An 18,164-nucleotide genomic window follows, 5' to 3' on the forward strand; every position below is an offset into this window, starting at 1 on the left:
TCCTATAGTTCTGTCGAAAACCGGTGAACACATGTTCTTGTTTGGTTTTCTACTGTGTCACTTTAAATTGCTGTGGGTCCGAGTTTAGTTCCAAAATGAGTTCTATCCAAGGTAATTTATTCTAATACATAGTAGACCTTAAATGCACACATGAAGACTTTGCTTCCAAAACAAATTATCAACCTTTTTACCAGTGTACAATACAATATGATTGATCATGACATAACGTTAAACCTTTTAACTGTTAGCAGATACATTAACTTCTATTTTTACTAAATGTTGGACTCAATCCTCATAGAAAGATTGTCTTTATGTGTTGTGTCTGTATGTCATTTTAGAACCAAACACCTCCATTCCTTATTTACAAGAAGGATTTAGTTACTTTTCTGGGTTTGATTTGATCTTGCCTGGTCCCCAGTAATCCCAGTAAACACCAGGGACCAAATGACATGAATCATTTGAGAGCCACATTTGTTCTTAGGAATATCATTGATGGCCAAGGTGTGGAGGTCTGCTGTGAGTTATACAGCCCTCGCATACAGCAGGTCGATGTGCTGAAACTGAAGAAGAGGCTGGATGATTGCCTGAGAGACACTGTCAGGTTTAAACCTGACAGTGCCATATTTTCAACTGTTTTTTGTTTGTCGTCATACTACCATGTCACACAACACACATTTTTAAAGCTTTTAACGTGAAAGTGGTTAAGTCTGGATTTTATCAAAATGATTCCTCCTAAAAAAGATTGTCACCTCGGCGACATGTCTGAAAATGGAACCAATGAAAGATATTTGCAAGAGCCTGTGACTAAATAACTACATTGTATCCATTGGAAGCCAGGTTCTTTCTTCCATTTCCTGAAAAGTAACTGTTTTGGACATGCAAGGTTTCTATCCGACAGCGGCGATATGGGAGTTAATTCACCCGTTTCTACTTGATATTACTACTAGTACTACTACTATTAATACTACTTCTACTAGTATTACTGCTACTCATTTAGTAACAACACTAACACTACTAATACTACTACTGGTACTCTTTTCTCCACTCACCACCTCTCTCGTTCCATTGACTCTTTGTTCCTACCCTCCCCTCTTTTTCTTATTCTTACTCCACCTTATTTTTATTAGCCATCCTCTTTTCTTTTGTTGAGCTTTGTTCTGCTTCTATAAGTCAGATGAGGTTTAATTGGGGGAAGGAAAAGAAAACCTATCTGAATGGAGATATGAGGGCTGAGTGCTTTGGTGTGGGATTTTTATTTTGTTTTATTTGTTCAGTTCTTATAGGAGAAATGTAATATCACATAAATCATAGACATTGATAATTGATGATGATGCAAATAACTTAAATATTAATTCAGATGGGAAGTATTTAATTTGAATTCCCTCAATGCAAAAGGTAATTAGGAACAACTCTTACTTTCTTTTTGATTTTCTCTTTCAGTTAGTTGTCCAACAGGCAGTGTGTCCTTAGCATTGTCCCATACATCAAATAGAAATACCTCCAGTATGTTGTGGGCATCATTGTAATTCCTAGTGTATTAACTGTATGGTAAATTGTATCACTGTACAGAATTATATTAACTTTGTCTCCCTCTAGTGGTTGATCAGTGTAAGTAATAGCTGACTGTGAAATACAATACAATGTTGCACTATGTCCTACTAGTTAATGTACTACTGTAATACTGAACGTGTTGGTTTTTGTATATTGTGAAACTAAATGATACTTTTAACAAGCTCCTGCGTGTCAGATGTGTGTGTGTTTGTGTGTTTGCAGTTCTTACGCTGACTACTCTATTCCTTGGAACTGAAGTGAATAATAGACTGTCCTTTATCTAGGCTTTGTAGGGCACATCTAGTCGAATGATGTGAGTTGGCATAAATTCAAGTTTGATCGCCTGGGGAGGGTACTTGGTAAATAATATATGCTGATATTGTCACAGTGAAAGTCAAAGACCAGCGTTCATATTTGTATATCAACATGGATTTTATTTTAGTTTCAAATGAACATTTGACCATATTACTTCCTCCCTCTTGTCCTCATCTTGTAATTACTGCCATAATCAAAATAACCATCTTAATCACCGTCATGCATTAATGTAACTCAACCCCCACAGTGTTTTTCACACTAGGGTTGTGTCCCTAAGGCCACTAGCATTACAGTATATAGAGCTGACTAGAAGTCGGCAATTTCAAAACAATTTCACATCACAAAAAAAATAAAGGAAATCAACACATTGCAGAACTTCAACACAGTTCTGTCTGATTAGTATTTAGGCAGTTTACTATATTGAATATAATATAATACTTTTTCTGTGAAAATCAACACAATTGTTTTTTCTTTCTGCAATTAAAAGGGGAAATTCCCTAGCCTGGCGCTGCCAGCCTCTTTCACACACTTCGTTTTGTAATTAGATATCAACCACCGGTCTGGAACCCCAGGAGTGACAGTGATACAGAAAGTGTTTTCATTTTTGCTTAACAGGAGAGATGTTCAGAGAAGCAGCATTTTCGTCACCATCAGGAATAAGCGGGGAGAAAATTGGGATGCTTTCCTTAAACATGGTGCAAGTGCTGTAGTAGAGAAGAGCCCTGGTTTCAACATCGTAAAAGGAGACCCGCTTCCCCTCATAATCTACAAACAGACCAATCTTCTGGACATCTCATTTTATAGAGCCGGGTGTCATACATTCATGCCTCGCTGAGTAGTTTCCTCCATTGACCACCTGCAACATCTTAAGTGAACTGATATATTTTGTTTTTCTGTTGGTGGACTGATCAACCACCCCGATGGTCCATGCAGTCTTCCCTTTAAGCTGAACCTCATAATAAGCTTTCCCTGAAGAAAAGCCTGTTTTTGCCAGCACAGGAATTGTGTCAAATCTCACTGACTTGTCAGGAAGAATCTTTTTCTCATTTCCATATTTCACTTGTTTCAAGTCCAATGACAGGATGAGATTGGGATGCGCTGTGTCAGGGTCCAGAGTCACATCAACTGCATGCTGCTCCTGAATCTTCTTCAGCATGACTTCAGGGAGCTTCTCCATTTCTCCATCCAGTGTCTTCTGCAGCTCAGCGATAGCTGTCCGTATATTCTTCACGTTCACATCACAGGACAGCTTAACCTCACTCAACTTGCTCAGGTGCGTGAAGGTGTCAGGGGACGGAAAACTCTGGAGAACGTATAGGTGGTCCTCAGTGTGTGAGAGTTGCTCCAGCTCAATGCTTTTCCTCTGGAGCTCAGTGACTTCTTCCTCCATCTTTTTGATGAGGCCCTCAGCTTCGCGTTTTGCCGATCTGGTCTTCAACTCAATCACCTCGATGAGCTCAGCCTGTGTTCTCTTAATGGAAGACACCATAGCAGAGCAGGCCTGAACAGTGTCAGCTTTTTCATTCTCTGCCATTACATTATTCTGCTCTACTGTGATTTTGAACTGCTGAATCTTTTCCTGTCGCTCCTGGATCATTTTCACTAGCTCAGCCTTTTTCTTTTCTAGCTGTGGTTGCTTCTCTTTGTACTCTACCTCTATCAGGACTGTGTTGTGATCTTTATGATCTGTCTTCAAACATGTGATACAAATGTACTTTTGGTCTCTTCTACAGAAGAGCTCCAGCATCTTGGCGTGCTCTTTACACAACCTGTCCTCGAGTTTTACAGGGTCGACTAACTTGTGCGTCTTCAAGGTTGCAACTCTGTGATGAGGCTCCAGATGCATCTCACAATAAGAGGCTGCACATGACAGGCAGCTCTTCAGGGATTTAATCTTAGTGTCAGAGCAGACATCACAGGGCACTTCCTCTGGGATGGGAATGGGAACATCTAGGTTAGACTTCTTGAAATGAGCAGCCAGCTCAGAGATCAGCGTACTGACGCAGAGATCTGGTCTCTGATCAAACACATTTTTACACATGGGACAGTGACAGAGGTCAATGCTGTCCCAGTACTTTGTGACGCAGGCTTTGCAGAAGCTGTGTCCACATGGAATAGTTACAGGCTGACTGAAGAGATCCAGACAGATAGAGCAGAGAAATCTATCCTCTGATATCGCCCTGCTAGCCATAGCTGTTGGAGGAGAGAGAGATGTTTTAGTAACAGAGTTGTCTTAGTACCTAAAACATGAATATTTCAAGATTTACTGTAAAGCACATAAACAAAATGGCTGTAAAATAAGATTATTCTTATTATGTGCTGAACGCATGGTTATAGTCTGAAAAGTGGGTGCTGCTCCACTAATCATCATCAACGTAGATTTAACACTAAACAAGGCTCTAACTCGTTCTCCTGCTATACCATCAACATGTGGAACGCCCTTCCACAAGCCTTAAAGGAGAGCAAATCCCTAGCCTCCTTCAAAATTGGTATGAAAAGTCACCTTCAGACAGCTGCTACCCGTGACTTGTAAATAGAGCCCCCGTGCTCCCCCCTTTTCTTTTTTCTGCCTTTGTATTTGATGTTATGCTTTTGAAACTGATATTATCCTAGATAAAGTACTATGTTCTATCCGTCTGTCTTTCAATGTTATATGAGATACTTAAAGTGTGGTTCCTGTGGAAAATAAATTCTAGGATCTCCTTTTAGTTGACCTTGTACCAGTGATTTGTACTGTCATGAAACTGTACTTTTTTCTATTGCAAACTTCTAATAAATTCTTCAATCAATCAATCAATGCTAAATGCCTGAATTGTACATGTAATATATGCTGGCTGGGGCAGATAATGCAGCTCTCTGCCAGCAGGTGTCATGGCTACAACATGAGACCATACTAGTGTGCAACAGCGATTTAGTTTTCCCCTTTCACATGGATCATAAATAACGTGTTTATGACATGTTTAAAAAAAGCTATTTTGAGTTGTAATGTGGACATATTTGCAATCATATCATTGATTTATTTTAGGAATGTATTCTACCTTCATTAATTTTCAGTAGGCCTATTCAACAAATTTGAAACAGATTTCAATTTGAGTGATACTGTGCACAGGACGTTGTATGGACGTCGTTTCAGCGTCTTGCAGCAGCTGGCGTTTATCGTACCTTATTTACGAAATGGAAGGGCGTCGTATGGACGTCGTTTCAACGTCTTGCAACAACCGGCGTTTATCGTACCTTATTTACGAAATGGCAGGGCGTCGTATGGACGTTGTTTCAACGTCTTGCAGCAGCCGGCGTTTATCGTACTTTATTTACGGAATGGCGATGCGGACCGGGGTTGGTGGGATCAACGTTGTATGGACGTCGTTTCAACGTCTTTTCGCAACAGCAGCTCTTTTTGTGACATGGACAATATAATTGGACATTATGTATGGATGACTTTGAACAAGACCAAGACGTCATAATTGTGCAATGTTGAATTGTGGATTTTTGATTGGAATGTATATTTTTAGATGGCTTTTCCCAATCTGTAGACTCTCTATCTAAATATGTGGTGATGAAGCCAAAAATAGGTAGCCTTTACAGTGAGGTGACAAAATCCAGCCCACAGGCCATGGCAAATTAATAACACTTAGATGATTATTAATCTTATATTTTGACATTGTATAATCATACACAGAGCTTTTGTTTATATAGCCTACTCAAGCACCAAAAGTAAAAGCACTTAATATGCATTCCACTAGCAAATGTGATGTTGTGTTTCACTTCCAAAATGTTAGGTCTACTTTCCACTTTCAAAATGTTGTTCATGTCGTTTTCCACTTCAAACATGTATACATGTTGCTTAGTAGCTACTAAATACTAAATCCTATGTGTGCTGCATACTAAATTCAGGGGCCCGTCCGAAATCACATACTAATGTATGATTTTGTATGCCAAAATAGCTTCACTATGTCCGAAGTGAAACCCTACTACTGCTTAGTACTAGATATTAAACTGTAGGCTGCAAATATATGGTATATATACACTGTATGGTAGTCAATAACAATCATGTGTATGTATGTATGTCATGTTATGTACGTTATGTCAATGGCATACATGTATAAAATACATCAAGAGAACAGAATACACTTCTAATTATATGGTTGTGCTCAAAATTATTCAACCCCCCTCTGCAAACCTGGTTTATTGGCTAAATTCACAAACTGACAACTGAATGAAATAAATAAATCATGACAGAACAATGTAAATAGCTTAACAAAAGTAACATTCTTTTTTTTTTCAAATTCAATGCTAAATGCCACTTTCAAAGCCACTTTCACTTTCAATTATTCAACTCTTAATTACACCTGAAAACATCTGTAATCAAGTGCAATCGACTAATCAAGGGCTTAAATAGTTGCATCTGATGTGCAATCTGGCCTGAGTGTTGACTGTGATTAGAGCAGTTAGAAACATGGCTAAGTCTAAGGAATGGTCAGAAGTTCCGAGAAGAGATTATTGCTTTGTACAAAAAAGGATATAAAACAATTGCAAAGACAGTGAATGTTCCAAAAAGTACAGTTTTGAGCATAGTTCACGCGTTCTAAGTTAAAGGAACAGTGGCTACACTAATGAACAAATTTGTCAGAAGGGGTTGAATAATTTCAAGCACAACTGTATCATTCTACCATTTCTTAAATTCATGGTCTTTTCAGTAATGCCCTGGTAATGTCTTTGTATTACATCATATCCAGACAACCACATGTATTGGACACAAACATGCACTTTTATGCACTTCAGTCACCATTAATATCTAATCAAGTCAGAGACTTAAATACCATGCCTTGCCATTTTCCCTCCATGTTGACTCAGTGTTTAAATGTTGACAAAGTAGAGACAGAACAATTCTGATTCTTCCAATATGATTTATTGCATCTGTGTCCGTTGATACCACACTCCTGGGCCTAACATTGACAGGAATCTGGGCTAGCGTGGCTAACTCTAATAGAATGGATGTGGCAGAAGAGTTAGCACATTGCTTCACCCCCCTGTACCTTTTATACAGCAAAACATAATGTAGTCAGAAGTATATGACGGAATAAAAAGGATGCAATCATGTTTACATACACCATATAATAAACAGCATGTAGCATTTCCACACATCTCTGTACAACTCTTCGCATTGTCAAGCATCAAATGAAAAAATATAAACTCACAGAGGTGCATACTCGTTTCTAAATAGAAAATATGCACACAACAAAAAGAAAATGTCTTCCCTGTGGGAAGAATTTCAGCACTTAAACAATTGTGGAGAGTAGGTAGGTTTTATTACCTAGCATTTGACTTTGAATAATCTAATGCATTTGAATGGCCTAAAGATTGTATTTTCTTCCCCACAGCACCATAAAGTAACCTTAGGAAGTTGTCTAAACCAGTAACAGCAGTCAATACTGGGAGTCAGTCAGCGCTTATTTGTCACAACATTGCAGTAAGCTATTGAGCATGAATGTAGAGTGGATTTTCCAAGGTGATGCTTTAAATACTTTTTACAGTATACGTGTGCACACTTCCATTGTACTGTGCTAAGCATCGCCCCCAACTCTCTCCCTTACTCATAAGTACACCATTCATAACCCTGTCCCTTACCCATAAGATCTAACTCATTCATAACCATGTCTCTTAAGGTCTTTGCACACTGCTGCGTTTTTCGGGCCGAATATCGGAGTGAATTTCGGAGTGCGTGAATAAAAAAATCACACCCGTGTGAACTGAGCGGTGGTCGTGGAGGCTGTGCAACAGCACTACTGGGTGGGTGCAGCGGGGGTTGCAGTACTTATGGGTCAAATACGTGTGTGTGTGTGTGTGCCCCCTGTTTGTGTGTGCCCTCTGTGTGTGTGTGTGTGTGTGTGTGTGTGTGTGTGTGTGTGAGAGAGAACAACAGCGCCCCTCCCTTAACATGTGTGGTCAGAAAAGGTACTGCAGGCTTGAGGCTACATACAGACACGGACGGCCGGACGGACACACACACGGCCACGTATAGGAGACGGTGTGACCACCGCTCAAAAATCAACCTCACGTTATGTCAATCATGTTTGCACACTGCCGCCCGTTTCGTATTTATTTTCGGACCAGGGTCGATTTTTCCCGAGTCCACTTGCGCTCTCTCTCTTTCCTCTCTCTCCCTGGCCTACGGCTTTCGGATTTCCAAAACGCAACGAAAACACGCAGTGCAGTGTGCAACCACCTTTACCCATATGATGTGGTCCTTGGTTAATGAATGGGTGGTACACAACACTAGCACTGCCAGGGTTTTGGGTTAGATTGACAATGTGACCACTCATGCTAATATAACAAAACAAAACATCAATGTATGGACACCAGCCATTGTTTGGAAATGTGCTTTTCCCCAAAAAAATTGTTTGCTTCCTGGCCTGAGACCAATTTACTGGAAAACAGGTCCCTGAGATATGTCATAAATGGAAATTTAGGTGTTGGCTTGAACAAAAATGAAAGGATGTCGACCAAACTGCTGCAATTATGGGGGAAAAAAAAGGACATAATAATTATGTACTTAAAATAATATCTGAGAACTTGAATGTTGATCATTACTTGAAAGAACAGACAAATGAGTGATCAGTGAAGTTTTAGTTTGGGATGAGACCGCGGACCCCCTGGAAACTACAGCAGTCTTATTTGCTTTCCATTGGTCAATTAGTATTTGTTTTACTGTTGATTTCAGCAGATGGATGTGGTTTGTCACCGAGGTCAAATCAAGTCAAGTTTAGAGAAAATCACAGGCAAGTATTTAAAAAGAAAAACAACAATTTGACATTTGTTGTGAAAATAACTGACACTGCACGATTGCCAATTGTTCAGATGCAATAAACCAAACACCTGTAACAGAGAACGTCTAAAAAATATGTCAGTCTGCACTCTGGTCCCTATCTGGCCCACTTCTTGAATTATTTACAATTATAAACACAGCCCATCCTCTCCTGGGAAAGGCAAAGAAAGTGCCATTAGAGTTCTACTGTCACCCCTTGTTTTCTCCCATCTAAAATGGTCAACGTTGAGAGTAGTAACAACATGTGTAAACTGATAATGAAAAATAAAAACATCCAATTGGATGGTCCCCATCAGAAACCATGCCGAGTATCAAGGTGAGGTCCCCAGAACCCAACGCAGAGCTCCTCCGTCTCTCCAGGTCCACTTGTCAGCAAGGTTTGTGTAGATCCAGCTTTGTCATTCAGCCTTGAAAATATCACAGAAGTCAGACATGACGCCATTCAATGCAGTTTTTGCAAGGCTACTTGATTACATCGATAACAGTCTGTTAAGCCACTGTAAAGGGCTCTGCCATTTTGCTCCAATACATTTCCCCCGAGTCACGCATTTCAAGAGTTTTAACTTTCCTGGAGAGCCCAAGAAGTCAACCACAAAATAGTCAGGAGAAACCAAACCCTTGCTTAACCACTTAAACCCTATATATACTTAATTGAGCGGGGTTCCTTCGGGTCCTATCCATGGCCCACTCCTTTCCCCCCGCTCCACCATACCTCTTCAGTGAAAATAGCCGATAATACAAGCTCACAGCGCCATGCATTGTAAGCTTGTAGATCAGCTATTTTCACCCAATGCTGTCTTATTATGACATGCCCAGAATAGGCACACTAGGGTTCAAGTGGTTAAATCCCCTATATGTTGGCTCCAATTATGAGCCCAAGTCAGTACAGTGTTCTCCTAAATGTCAGCTGCCACACAGCAGCTTAGTCAGGCATGTCGATGCACAGTTTTGGGGGCGGGACAAAGTACTTTCCTGGGCTCTGTGTGATTACCACTCCCGTCTTCTTGTGAAACATAGGGGCGACCTTTGGCGGCGGTTCGGGTACTGGCAGATCTTCGGCCGCCTCGGGGTCGTCGCTGCGCTGGAGGTCGTAGGACACATTGCCGTACTCGCGTAGGAAGGGGAGGAGCTCCAACAGGAAGTGGCAGAAGTCCTTGCGGATGCCGAACCACCCTGGGGGAAAGGGAGAATTCGTAGGAAGGTTTCTATTACTCTGGTAGCAGTAAAGCAGTGGGAAAATGAATTCATAGTACAAGCATCAGGATTTATAGAATAAGCAGTAAGGCTTAATCATTTATACAGTACATTGTTATTTACACATTGTGTAAAAGCAGGACAATACTCACAGTGGTTCCCTCCTTTCTGTCCGAAGGTGGTCGCCATCAGTGTGAGCAGCGACAGCCAGAGAGGAACGAACACACACACATAACTCAGACTGTTGTGGCCGTCCAACTTGTGCACCAGAAGGATCTGCAGGAGATATGAGTTTTATGAAGATGGCTTTATTTGCAACTCAATCTTATAGGTACAAGCAGTGAAAGGTTGGTGCAACAATGGCACCACAGTATACAAAAGAATAATATGCATAATAATTAATTTTATTAAATAACAAGAAAAATAAGATAAGTAAAATCCCCCAAAAATAAATAAGGTTTGAACCTAAAGTAGATGCAAGACCCACACTGTAAAGCCTTTGGTAAACGGATCTTTAGCAGCAAATAACCCCCAGCAGCATTGGGGCATATGTAGCAGGATGTTCAGAATTGGGGAATTTGGTATCAGATCAATAATATGTGCATTAAGGCATGCACATCTGTATTTGTTATCTATACATGCGCTCTGGTGTTGGTTGTCTGTTGCCTCCGTCGTGCACCAACGCCACGCATGTGTCTGAGCCCAATTACTTCGGGTGGTATGAGCAAATGGTACTCTATATCGGCCGAATGCAAACCTAACCCTTGAGAACTACAGATCTCCCGTGGATTTCACCAGTTATTTCTGTCACAAAGCAACAAAAATACACTCTGGATTGTATTGGTTTTTCTCCACCGATCTGTCCAGTCCACAGTCTCCACACAAAAACACAGAACTGTTCTGCATCGAGTGGTTTCACAGTAGACCTCGGTAGAAGTTTCAAGTTTTCTCATGTTTTAGAGAAGATTACAATATCTCAATACGTGCTCACACTAATCATTGACCTCAGCTCATCTATTTTGATTGCTTGGACTTTTACAAGCCATAAGCTCAGGACTGACATAAGCCTTTACCAGTCTGTCCATTGTCTGTTCTCTTATCTCTGATCTCTTTCCCTGGTGGCACTGGAGAGATGCCATTGTTGTCGCTGCCGCCTCCCTCTCTGAGCGCATAGTATCTCTGCTGACCACAAATATATGAATAGGAGATACAAAAGCCTGTGTGTCTGCCATACTCCTATATCAGACCTGCCAACCCTGGCAAATGTTTTTGAGTACTCATGCGCGGGCACTTTGTGCCCGCGCGGCACCCGCAGCGCCCGCGGTGCAATTTTTGTTGTTTTCCCGCACAAAACAGCGTATATTTTGGGGGGTTCCATGCACCTTTTTGGGTGGGACCTTTACAGTTATGTTAACAAAATTTCACACCAGAAATGTAGCACATTGCATGTCTTGACTTACACTAATAGGAGGAGGCAAGATGTTAGAACAACCTTTTAAATAAAAATGCCATTTGGTCTGGAGAAAAAGTAGGCTAGTATTACCAGGCAATACAGTAATGTTGCTTTGGCAATATTGTTGACAAATCTTTAATACAATATACTAACTGCACTTGCTCAGAGTTAGTTAACAATAGACTCGCAAAACAGTCACCAGTGACTTCAGGAATGAACATACATCAATATAATCCTGTTATTCAAATTGCAAAATAGCTTTTCATTGTAGGCTATTTACATAAACCTGTGTCTTTGTTAATTGAGCAGCCTAAATAAAACCATATTTCTGTGCATGATTTGCATGAAGTTGAAGGTATTCAACTCATGTAGGTTTCTATTGCATTCATTAATTGATATATAGGCCTACATTGTGTATAGATCACATACAGCCTAGTCTGTATATTCATTCATATAGGCTGCAGGCTACTCATTGTTGATAGACCATTAATGTCTTCATATATTCAAAGGTGATAAATAATTTGTTCACTGTTAATGTGTTTGACAATACACATGGGCCTAATTCATTCATTCATACTCATTTAGAGATAAAGTGGAACAGGCAGCCCAGTATGTTATCCAATCATGGCCAATGTATGCTTCAGTTCATTGTACTAAGCCCTGGGTCACACGTTTTGACTGGTTGCTCGCTGCAACACCGTCGTATGACGAATTACAACACGGGCTTCATACACAACACCACAGCTCCAGGCGGACCGCAGCCGCTCGTTGTTTTGTTTCACCAGCGTCGCAAGATAGGTTTAGGTTAGGCATAGTACGAGATTTCACCAATTCTCACCCTCGTGGCTGCTATGACATGTGAATTCACCTCAGAGGAGGGTTTTAAAAGTTTATTATTAGCCTACCTGTTAAGACTCGTTGGCAGCACACCACAGCCATTCTCCGTAGTATCTTCTTTATAAATTAATCTGATTAATATCGCCGCTATGTGAAATCCGAGCGATAACGCGTCGCTGTGAGATGTGTGCATGCTGAAACTAAACCAAAACCTTCTTCTTATAACTCGTCTATGACCAAAACAAAACAAACTCCGTCCGCGGCCATTCGGTTAAATTCTTCTTCTACCGACAAAATGAGCATCGCTTCCGTTCTAGTGCTCCGCAGCGCCATGCACCCCATTCACACACCATTCATGTGGTGCCTGGGAGAACTACACGGCATGGAGCAAAAATGTTGGCCTCACTTTGAGACACAACACAACGCAGAATGTTTTATGTGTTACCATCGGTTACCATCCCCCGAACCAAAAATGCGTAGCCGTTAGAGGAGTTTGCGTACCTGCGTACAGAGACCTAAAATGCGTGCTCAATACGCAAAATGCGTACAGGTTGGCAGGTCTGCTATATCCAAAGTGTACAACAGCCATATAGAATCATTTTTAGTATATAATAATTTCAGCTTGGAGATGTTCCTAGCAGGATTTATTTTTATTTGGTCTATTTAAACAGATTAAACGCAACATAAATGAAATTAAATTGTATGAATTTAATAAAGACTTAAGTAGAAAAATGTTGCTTACAGTTGTGAAGCCACACGATGTGTTGAGCTTGTCCTCCTACTTATTATTTTTTGCTTATTCGGACGTGAGCTTGAAGATATCTATTGGCCGGTGAACCACAATCGGGTCCCGATTCTCTGTTTGGAAATCAGGTTGGGATGCCAGGTTGAAAGACTGGTTAAAATGGCTAACTGGTTTGGCCCCTACAGGGATGAGTCAGGACTTACTTCAACCCTACAGGGATGAGTCAGGACTTACTTCAACCCTACAGGGATGAGTCAGGACTTACTTCAACCCTACAGGGATGAGTCAGGACTTACTTCAACCCTACAGGGATGAGTCAGGACTTACTTCAAAGGTGAGCAGGGGGACAACAATGGTCATCCAGCTGATGGCCATGGTGATGTGGGTGCGGCGCTGCTCTGCGATGATGTCAATAGAGCGGAGGAAGAGGACGGACCATATGATGTAGTAGAGGACAACCAGGCACAGGAAAGACATCAGTATCCACAGCGGGACGCACACCACCTGTGGAGAGACGCACGCACGCACAAACACACACACACACACGATATTACAAAAAAGTGTAACATATATTGTCGGTGGGGCGGAAACCTTATAAAAACATTGTTACTTTCCAGGAAATGAAAAACAAACTGAAAAATCTAAGATCCACTGTAGTTATACTTTAGTCACAAGCTCACAAACAACAAACACACCACTTTAATTTTCAATATTTTTTAAAAATAGCGACAATAGCTGATCTGAGCTCGGTGTGGCGCGTTTTAGTAGAAGCTTGTAGTACTATTTTCGCTACTTTTGGGAATCACTATTGTACGACAAGAATGGCATTAATCTATGAAAAAAAAACATCATCAAATGTTTAAAACATATGCAGATACAAGGTGTACAAGGTCTGTCCAACATTGACGATGTGTGAAAACATGAGTGGAGGTACTTCTGTGGCCTACTGGCAGTGTGCACAGACATCTGGAGCTGACTGGTCCAGCACAGAACCACGCCATAAACAAACTTATGGACATTTGTGGTTTCTCTTATATGTTGTGTTACCACGGTTACAAACAGACAATTCAGGACAGAATTCTGTATGTCGCTGGTGTATGGTCTGCCATGCCCAGGTAAGTCTATAATTTTTTTCAGTGTGAACGAATGATCAGGCTTGCTCAATATACATCAAGAGACAGGACACCAAATCTAAATCTATAGAGTGTATGTGTGCATGTCTCACCAGCCAGGGCCAGTGGATGATCCTATCCAGCCTGAGAGCGATGAAGATGAACTGTAGAATATTCACAGAACACAGTACCTCCAGCTGTGAGAGAACCAACAAAAGCAGAGAGACATAATTATACAACCTATCGGACAGTTAACCACTTAAATCTTCTATGCTTAGTAATCTACAAGATCGGCTGGGTGCTAGGGTTCAAATGACGAACCACTATGTACTACTTCTTACTACAAAAAGCATAGTTGGGCACGTTTCTTTCCCTGATCCGTTTCCTTTACCTCCAGTGAGCGGTCGTGTCTGAACCCCCACACGCAGGCGGCCACGGAAACGGGCGACACAAAGAACAGCGGCATGAAGACCAGCAGCCAAAAGTAGTTTCCCCTCGCCACGCGGTCACACACCAGCACCTCGAACATCAGCAGCAGAACATGGAGACCCACCGCAATCAGCATGGCCTTGAACTCCACACATGTCTCTCCCTCAGCCCTGAAAGGGAAGACATATACACAGTCAATCTATAAAACTGTGTTAATAATCAATAAATAATCAATAAATAGGTAGGATCTTACTTTGTTTACATATGATAGAGGAAAATAAAGACAGGAAACTGAGGGCAGGCCATCAAGAATTCAACCCGCTGAGACAAGCTCCCTATGTAGAATTAATTAGTGAGGAATATAGTGAGGAATATTTAAATTGAGCAGCATGCCTGCCAAGCAGTTTCCATTAGGTGGTAAATACAGTTTCTTCTTTACTGGTAAAAACCAGATGTCAACAGTTATTCAATTAGCCAGGTAAAAAAAAATATCTGAAATGCGGACACAAAGAACATGATGCAACTGCTCCTCAAACATAACTACATTATTTCTGAGTAAAATGGGCCAGTAAACAAAGTGGAGTGCTACTGTACTTCAGTTCAGAGAGGTTTCTCCACCACTCCAATTAGGTGGAAAGTTAACGGCCTCTGTGATCTCACTGTCCGTTTCCTCAGACTGGCTGTGCCTGATGCCATGGCAATGGAGCCGTTGTTCTCAGCAGACAACCTCACGCTCAACAGGTATTGCTCACTAGATTGATACCAGAACACGTTGACATCTTGCATTATAAAAATACGTAGACTAATCTAGTATAAGCAGCCATAAGCTCGGGTTGGTTGGGTCAAGCTGTGTAGGCTGCCTCTGTACCACATTTGAGCAGCACAGTGCACATATTACGATGCCATTATTATTAAATGTATTAAATGAATGTGTACAATTTTCATAAATGTACATTATGTGCGTACATGAATTTTCACTCAGGTTGGATGTGTGGATCATCATCATAACAAAAATCTTGTTGGCTAATCGATTGCAAAACTATCCATGAGAGACATCCCTAGTAAAAAAAACTCCATGTCCTTTAAAAAAAATCTCATTGGACACAATGAGACATTCAACTGAAAAAAGATTCAAGCATGTTCCCCAACTCTACAAGACAACTTACTCAAAACATCAAATCGTCCAGATTACAATACCAGCCGTGGACTGTGACATTACCTGTACTGGGGGTTGTGGGCCCAGACGCCTGTGCCTACTGATGCTCCTATGATGACCAGTAGCTTCCAGAGCCAAATGGGAGTGAACACTGCCCAGTAGCTCCACTGGATGACTCCATCCAACCGCAGGGACAGCAGCACGGAGAACAGCAACAGGCATGAGTAGATCAGGAACTTACTGTGCGTGGGATGGGGGATTGGTGGGGGCAGAGAGAGAGAATTTTAAGTGCACAAATTACAGAAATAATCCCCTGAACAGTTTTAGCACAGTAAACTAAAAGCATCAGCTGTCTGTTGGGTGAGATGCGCTCTCCATTCCGACATGTCGCCACTCCGGCAGTGACTTCTTATTGTCGGAGTGGCAACACTTCCATAGAGGTTAAGGTTAGGGTAAGAGATAGGGTTAGTGTTGGAATGGAGACATGTCAGAAAGGAGACATGTCGGAGATGAACTCCAGATGGGGATATTCAAGAGCAGCTTGTTTTTGAGCGGTGCTCCTGGAAGGAGCTATCTGGCTTTGTTCGGGCTCTGAAGCATGGCCTTATATCTTGGCAAAGAGCGCTCAAAGTTTGTTGGAAACCCACTACCCAGGGTCACATTGGCCAAGCTTTGCTTAATGAATAACTCATAAATAACACCTAGGTGGGATTTTATTTTTCTATACAGGCAAGAGCATGTCAATGGATAAGAGCCCAGGACAAAGTGATGAAAAGAAAACACAGCAAGGAGAGCATTCTTCATTCATAGGTTAAGGTTACATATGAAGGCCCATTTAGCATTAATGAAGCTTCTAAATTGCCAGTGAGATGACGTTGAGATGAGTTTAGTGATTTTATCAGCCCATGGTGATGTGGAGGGACAGCTTTTGGATAAGGAAAACGAACAGGTCGTGGCTATTTAACATTTTGCCAGAGGGCAACCCTTTCTTCCTTTAAATTAGGGCTGGGCAATATGAACACATGAAATTGGCTATGATATTCATTTGTGAACAAATAGCTCAATATCAATATGGTGACCCAAAACAAAATCAGCAACATCTGCTATTAAACTTGTGGAATGGCAAATCCTAGCCCCATATAGAACCTCACCCGTCGCTGCATACTGTTGTGCTCCACAACAGTATGCAGCGACAGGTGAGGTTCTATATGGGGCTAGGCAAATCATGATATCATTAACTCTTAAATTACGATACTGATATAACATACACTACAGCCCTACTATAAATGAATGTTTATAGATACTGTAGTTAGGATAACACACCAAGCGGTCAGAGCACAAACTGAATTAGCCCCCACACCATCGATGTGATCAACTCAGCTTGATACAAGACGTGACATGACAGGTTATCATGTCATGACGTCTATGGCCATGGATCTAGATTTCTCATTCTATACTGCATGTTTGTAAATATTGGTGTAAAACAGATATAACCATTTATGATGAGGTAAAGGTTAAGAATCATCCAAACCGCATATTTTCCACCTACAAATTAACTTTCAGAATGCACGTGAATGTAGCCATAGTTCACATATACAAAGCAATCCCAGACTGGCACATTAAGGCTTGTGAGATGCTATTTCATCGTTGAAACAACAGAAGTACAACAGAAAAAGCAGTGGCATGTAATGTAGGCTAGTTTCTACTGAGTTCAAACACAGGCTAGCGTTAGCAGTGTTAGCCTGGCCTAACCAGGGAACAGTTAAATGTTAGCAGAAGTTGCTGCAGAGCGACACATGTAACGCCACCTCCTATTAACAAACTGACGGATCAATACAGAGTTATACGACCATATAGAGAGGGTTGTAATTAGTTATAATGAAACAGCGTGTCCAACAGTGTGGGCTAAAACAAACTAGCAGGCGAGCTAACCTGCTAGCTGAGCTAAGTGGTGGGGATGTTTTTAGTTTACCTGGGGTTGAAATCCTGGAACAGTCCTCTCAAATTCATGGTGAAAACAGCGCTTTGTGTCTAGCTGGACCGTCGGCTCACATTCTACACGTGTTTAATATCGTTAGATCCATATTCCAGCTGTTTTCTGTGTTCTTGTGGTGTGCTGTGGTTTCCAGACAGAGGTCGCTCTGTGTGTTTGTTTTGCTTTCGCTGTCTGTTAGCTAAGCAAGCTAACGAAACCACGCCCCGCAGTGTATGACGTCATTGCGAGAGGCCGTCGCAGATTTTAATACAAAAAGAAATACTTTTACTTTATTATGCATGCAACTTTGGTTTGGTTCTTTGGACTATCTTAACTGTACCTCTCATGTGTTTCATTCTCAGTGCTTTATCTGACTGCTATCACACAACTGAATAACGAATGAATAACCTAATATGTAATATCATGCTCCATTGATTGATTGAAGAATTTATTAGAAGTTTGCAATAGAAAAAAGTACAGTTTCATGACAGTACAAATCACTGGTACAAGGTCAACTAAAAGGAGATCCTAGAAAGCCTTGGCTTATTTCCACAGGAACCACACTTTAAGT

At 41.2% G+C, this 18,164-nt stretch overlaps 2 protein-coding genes across 2 annotated transcripts; both read right to left on the reverse strand.

Annotated features, from left to right (window-relative positions):
* Window positions 1–2,659: 2,659 nt before the first annotated feature.
* On the reverse strand, window positions 2,660–4,057 carry LOC308298000 (E3 ubiquitin-protein ligase TRIM7-like; the record flags this gene model as incomplete). The annotated part of the gene is made up of 1 exon (XM_080741564.1): window positions 2,660–4,057. The coding sequence occupies one exon, from the start codon at window positions 4,055–4,057 to the stop codon at window positions 2,660–2,662; it is 1,398 nt and encodes a 465-aa protein (XP_080597690.1).
* A 2,717-nt stretch (window positions 4,058–6,774) lies between these two features.
* On the reverse strand, window positions 6,775–17,776 carry tmem185 (transmembrane protein 185). Its single transcript, XM_080741768.1, has 7 exons — window positions 17,591–17,776; window positions 15,682–15,858; window positions 14,425–14,632; window positions 14,147–14,230; window positions 13,249–13,425; window positions 10,039–10,162; window positions 6,775–9,865 (listed from the first exon to the last, which is right to left on the reverse strand). The coding sequence occupies exons 1-7, from the start codon at window positions 17,626–17,628 to the stop codon at window positions 9,615–9,617; spliced, it is 1,059 nt and encodes a 352-aa protein (XP_080597894.1). The 5' UTR covers window positions 17,629–17,776; the 3' UTR covers window positions 6,775–9,614.
* Between the last annotated feature and the right edge of the window lie 388 nt (window positions 17,777–18,164).

This window comes from Nannobrachium achirus (genome assembly GCF_963921795.1).
Source record: "Nannobrachium achirus genome assembly, chromosome: 14".
Classification (NCBI taxonomy): Eukaryota; Metazoa; Chordata; class Actinopteri; order Myctophiformes; family Myctophidae; genus Nannobrachium; species Nannobrachium achirus.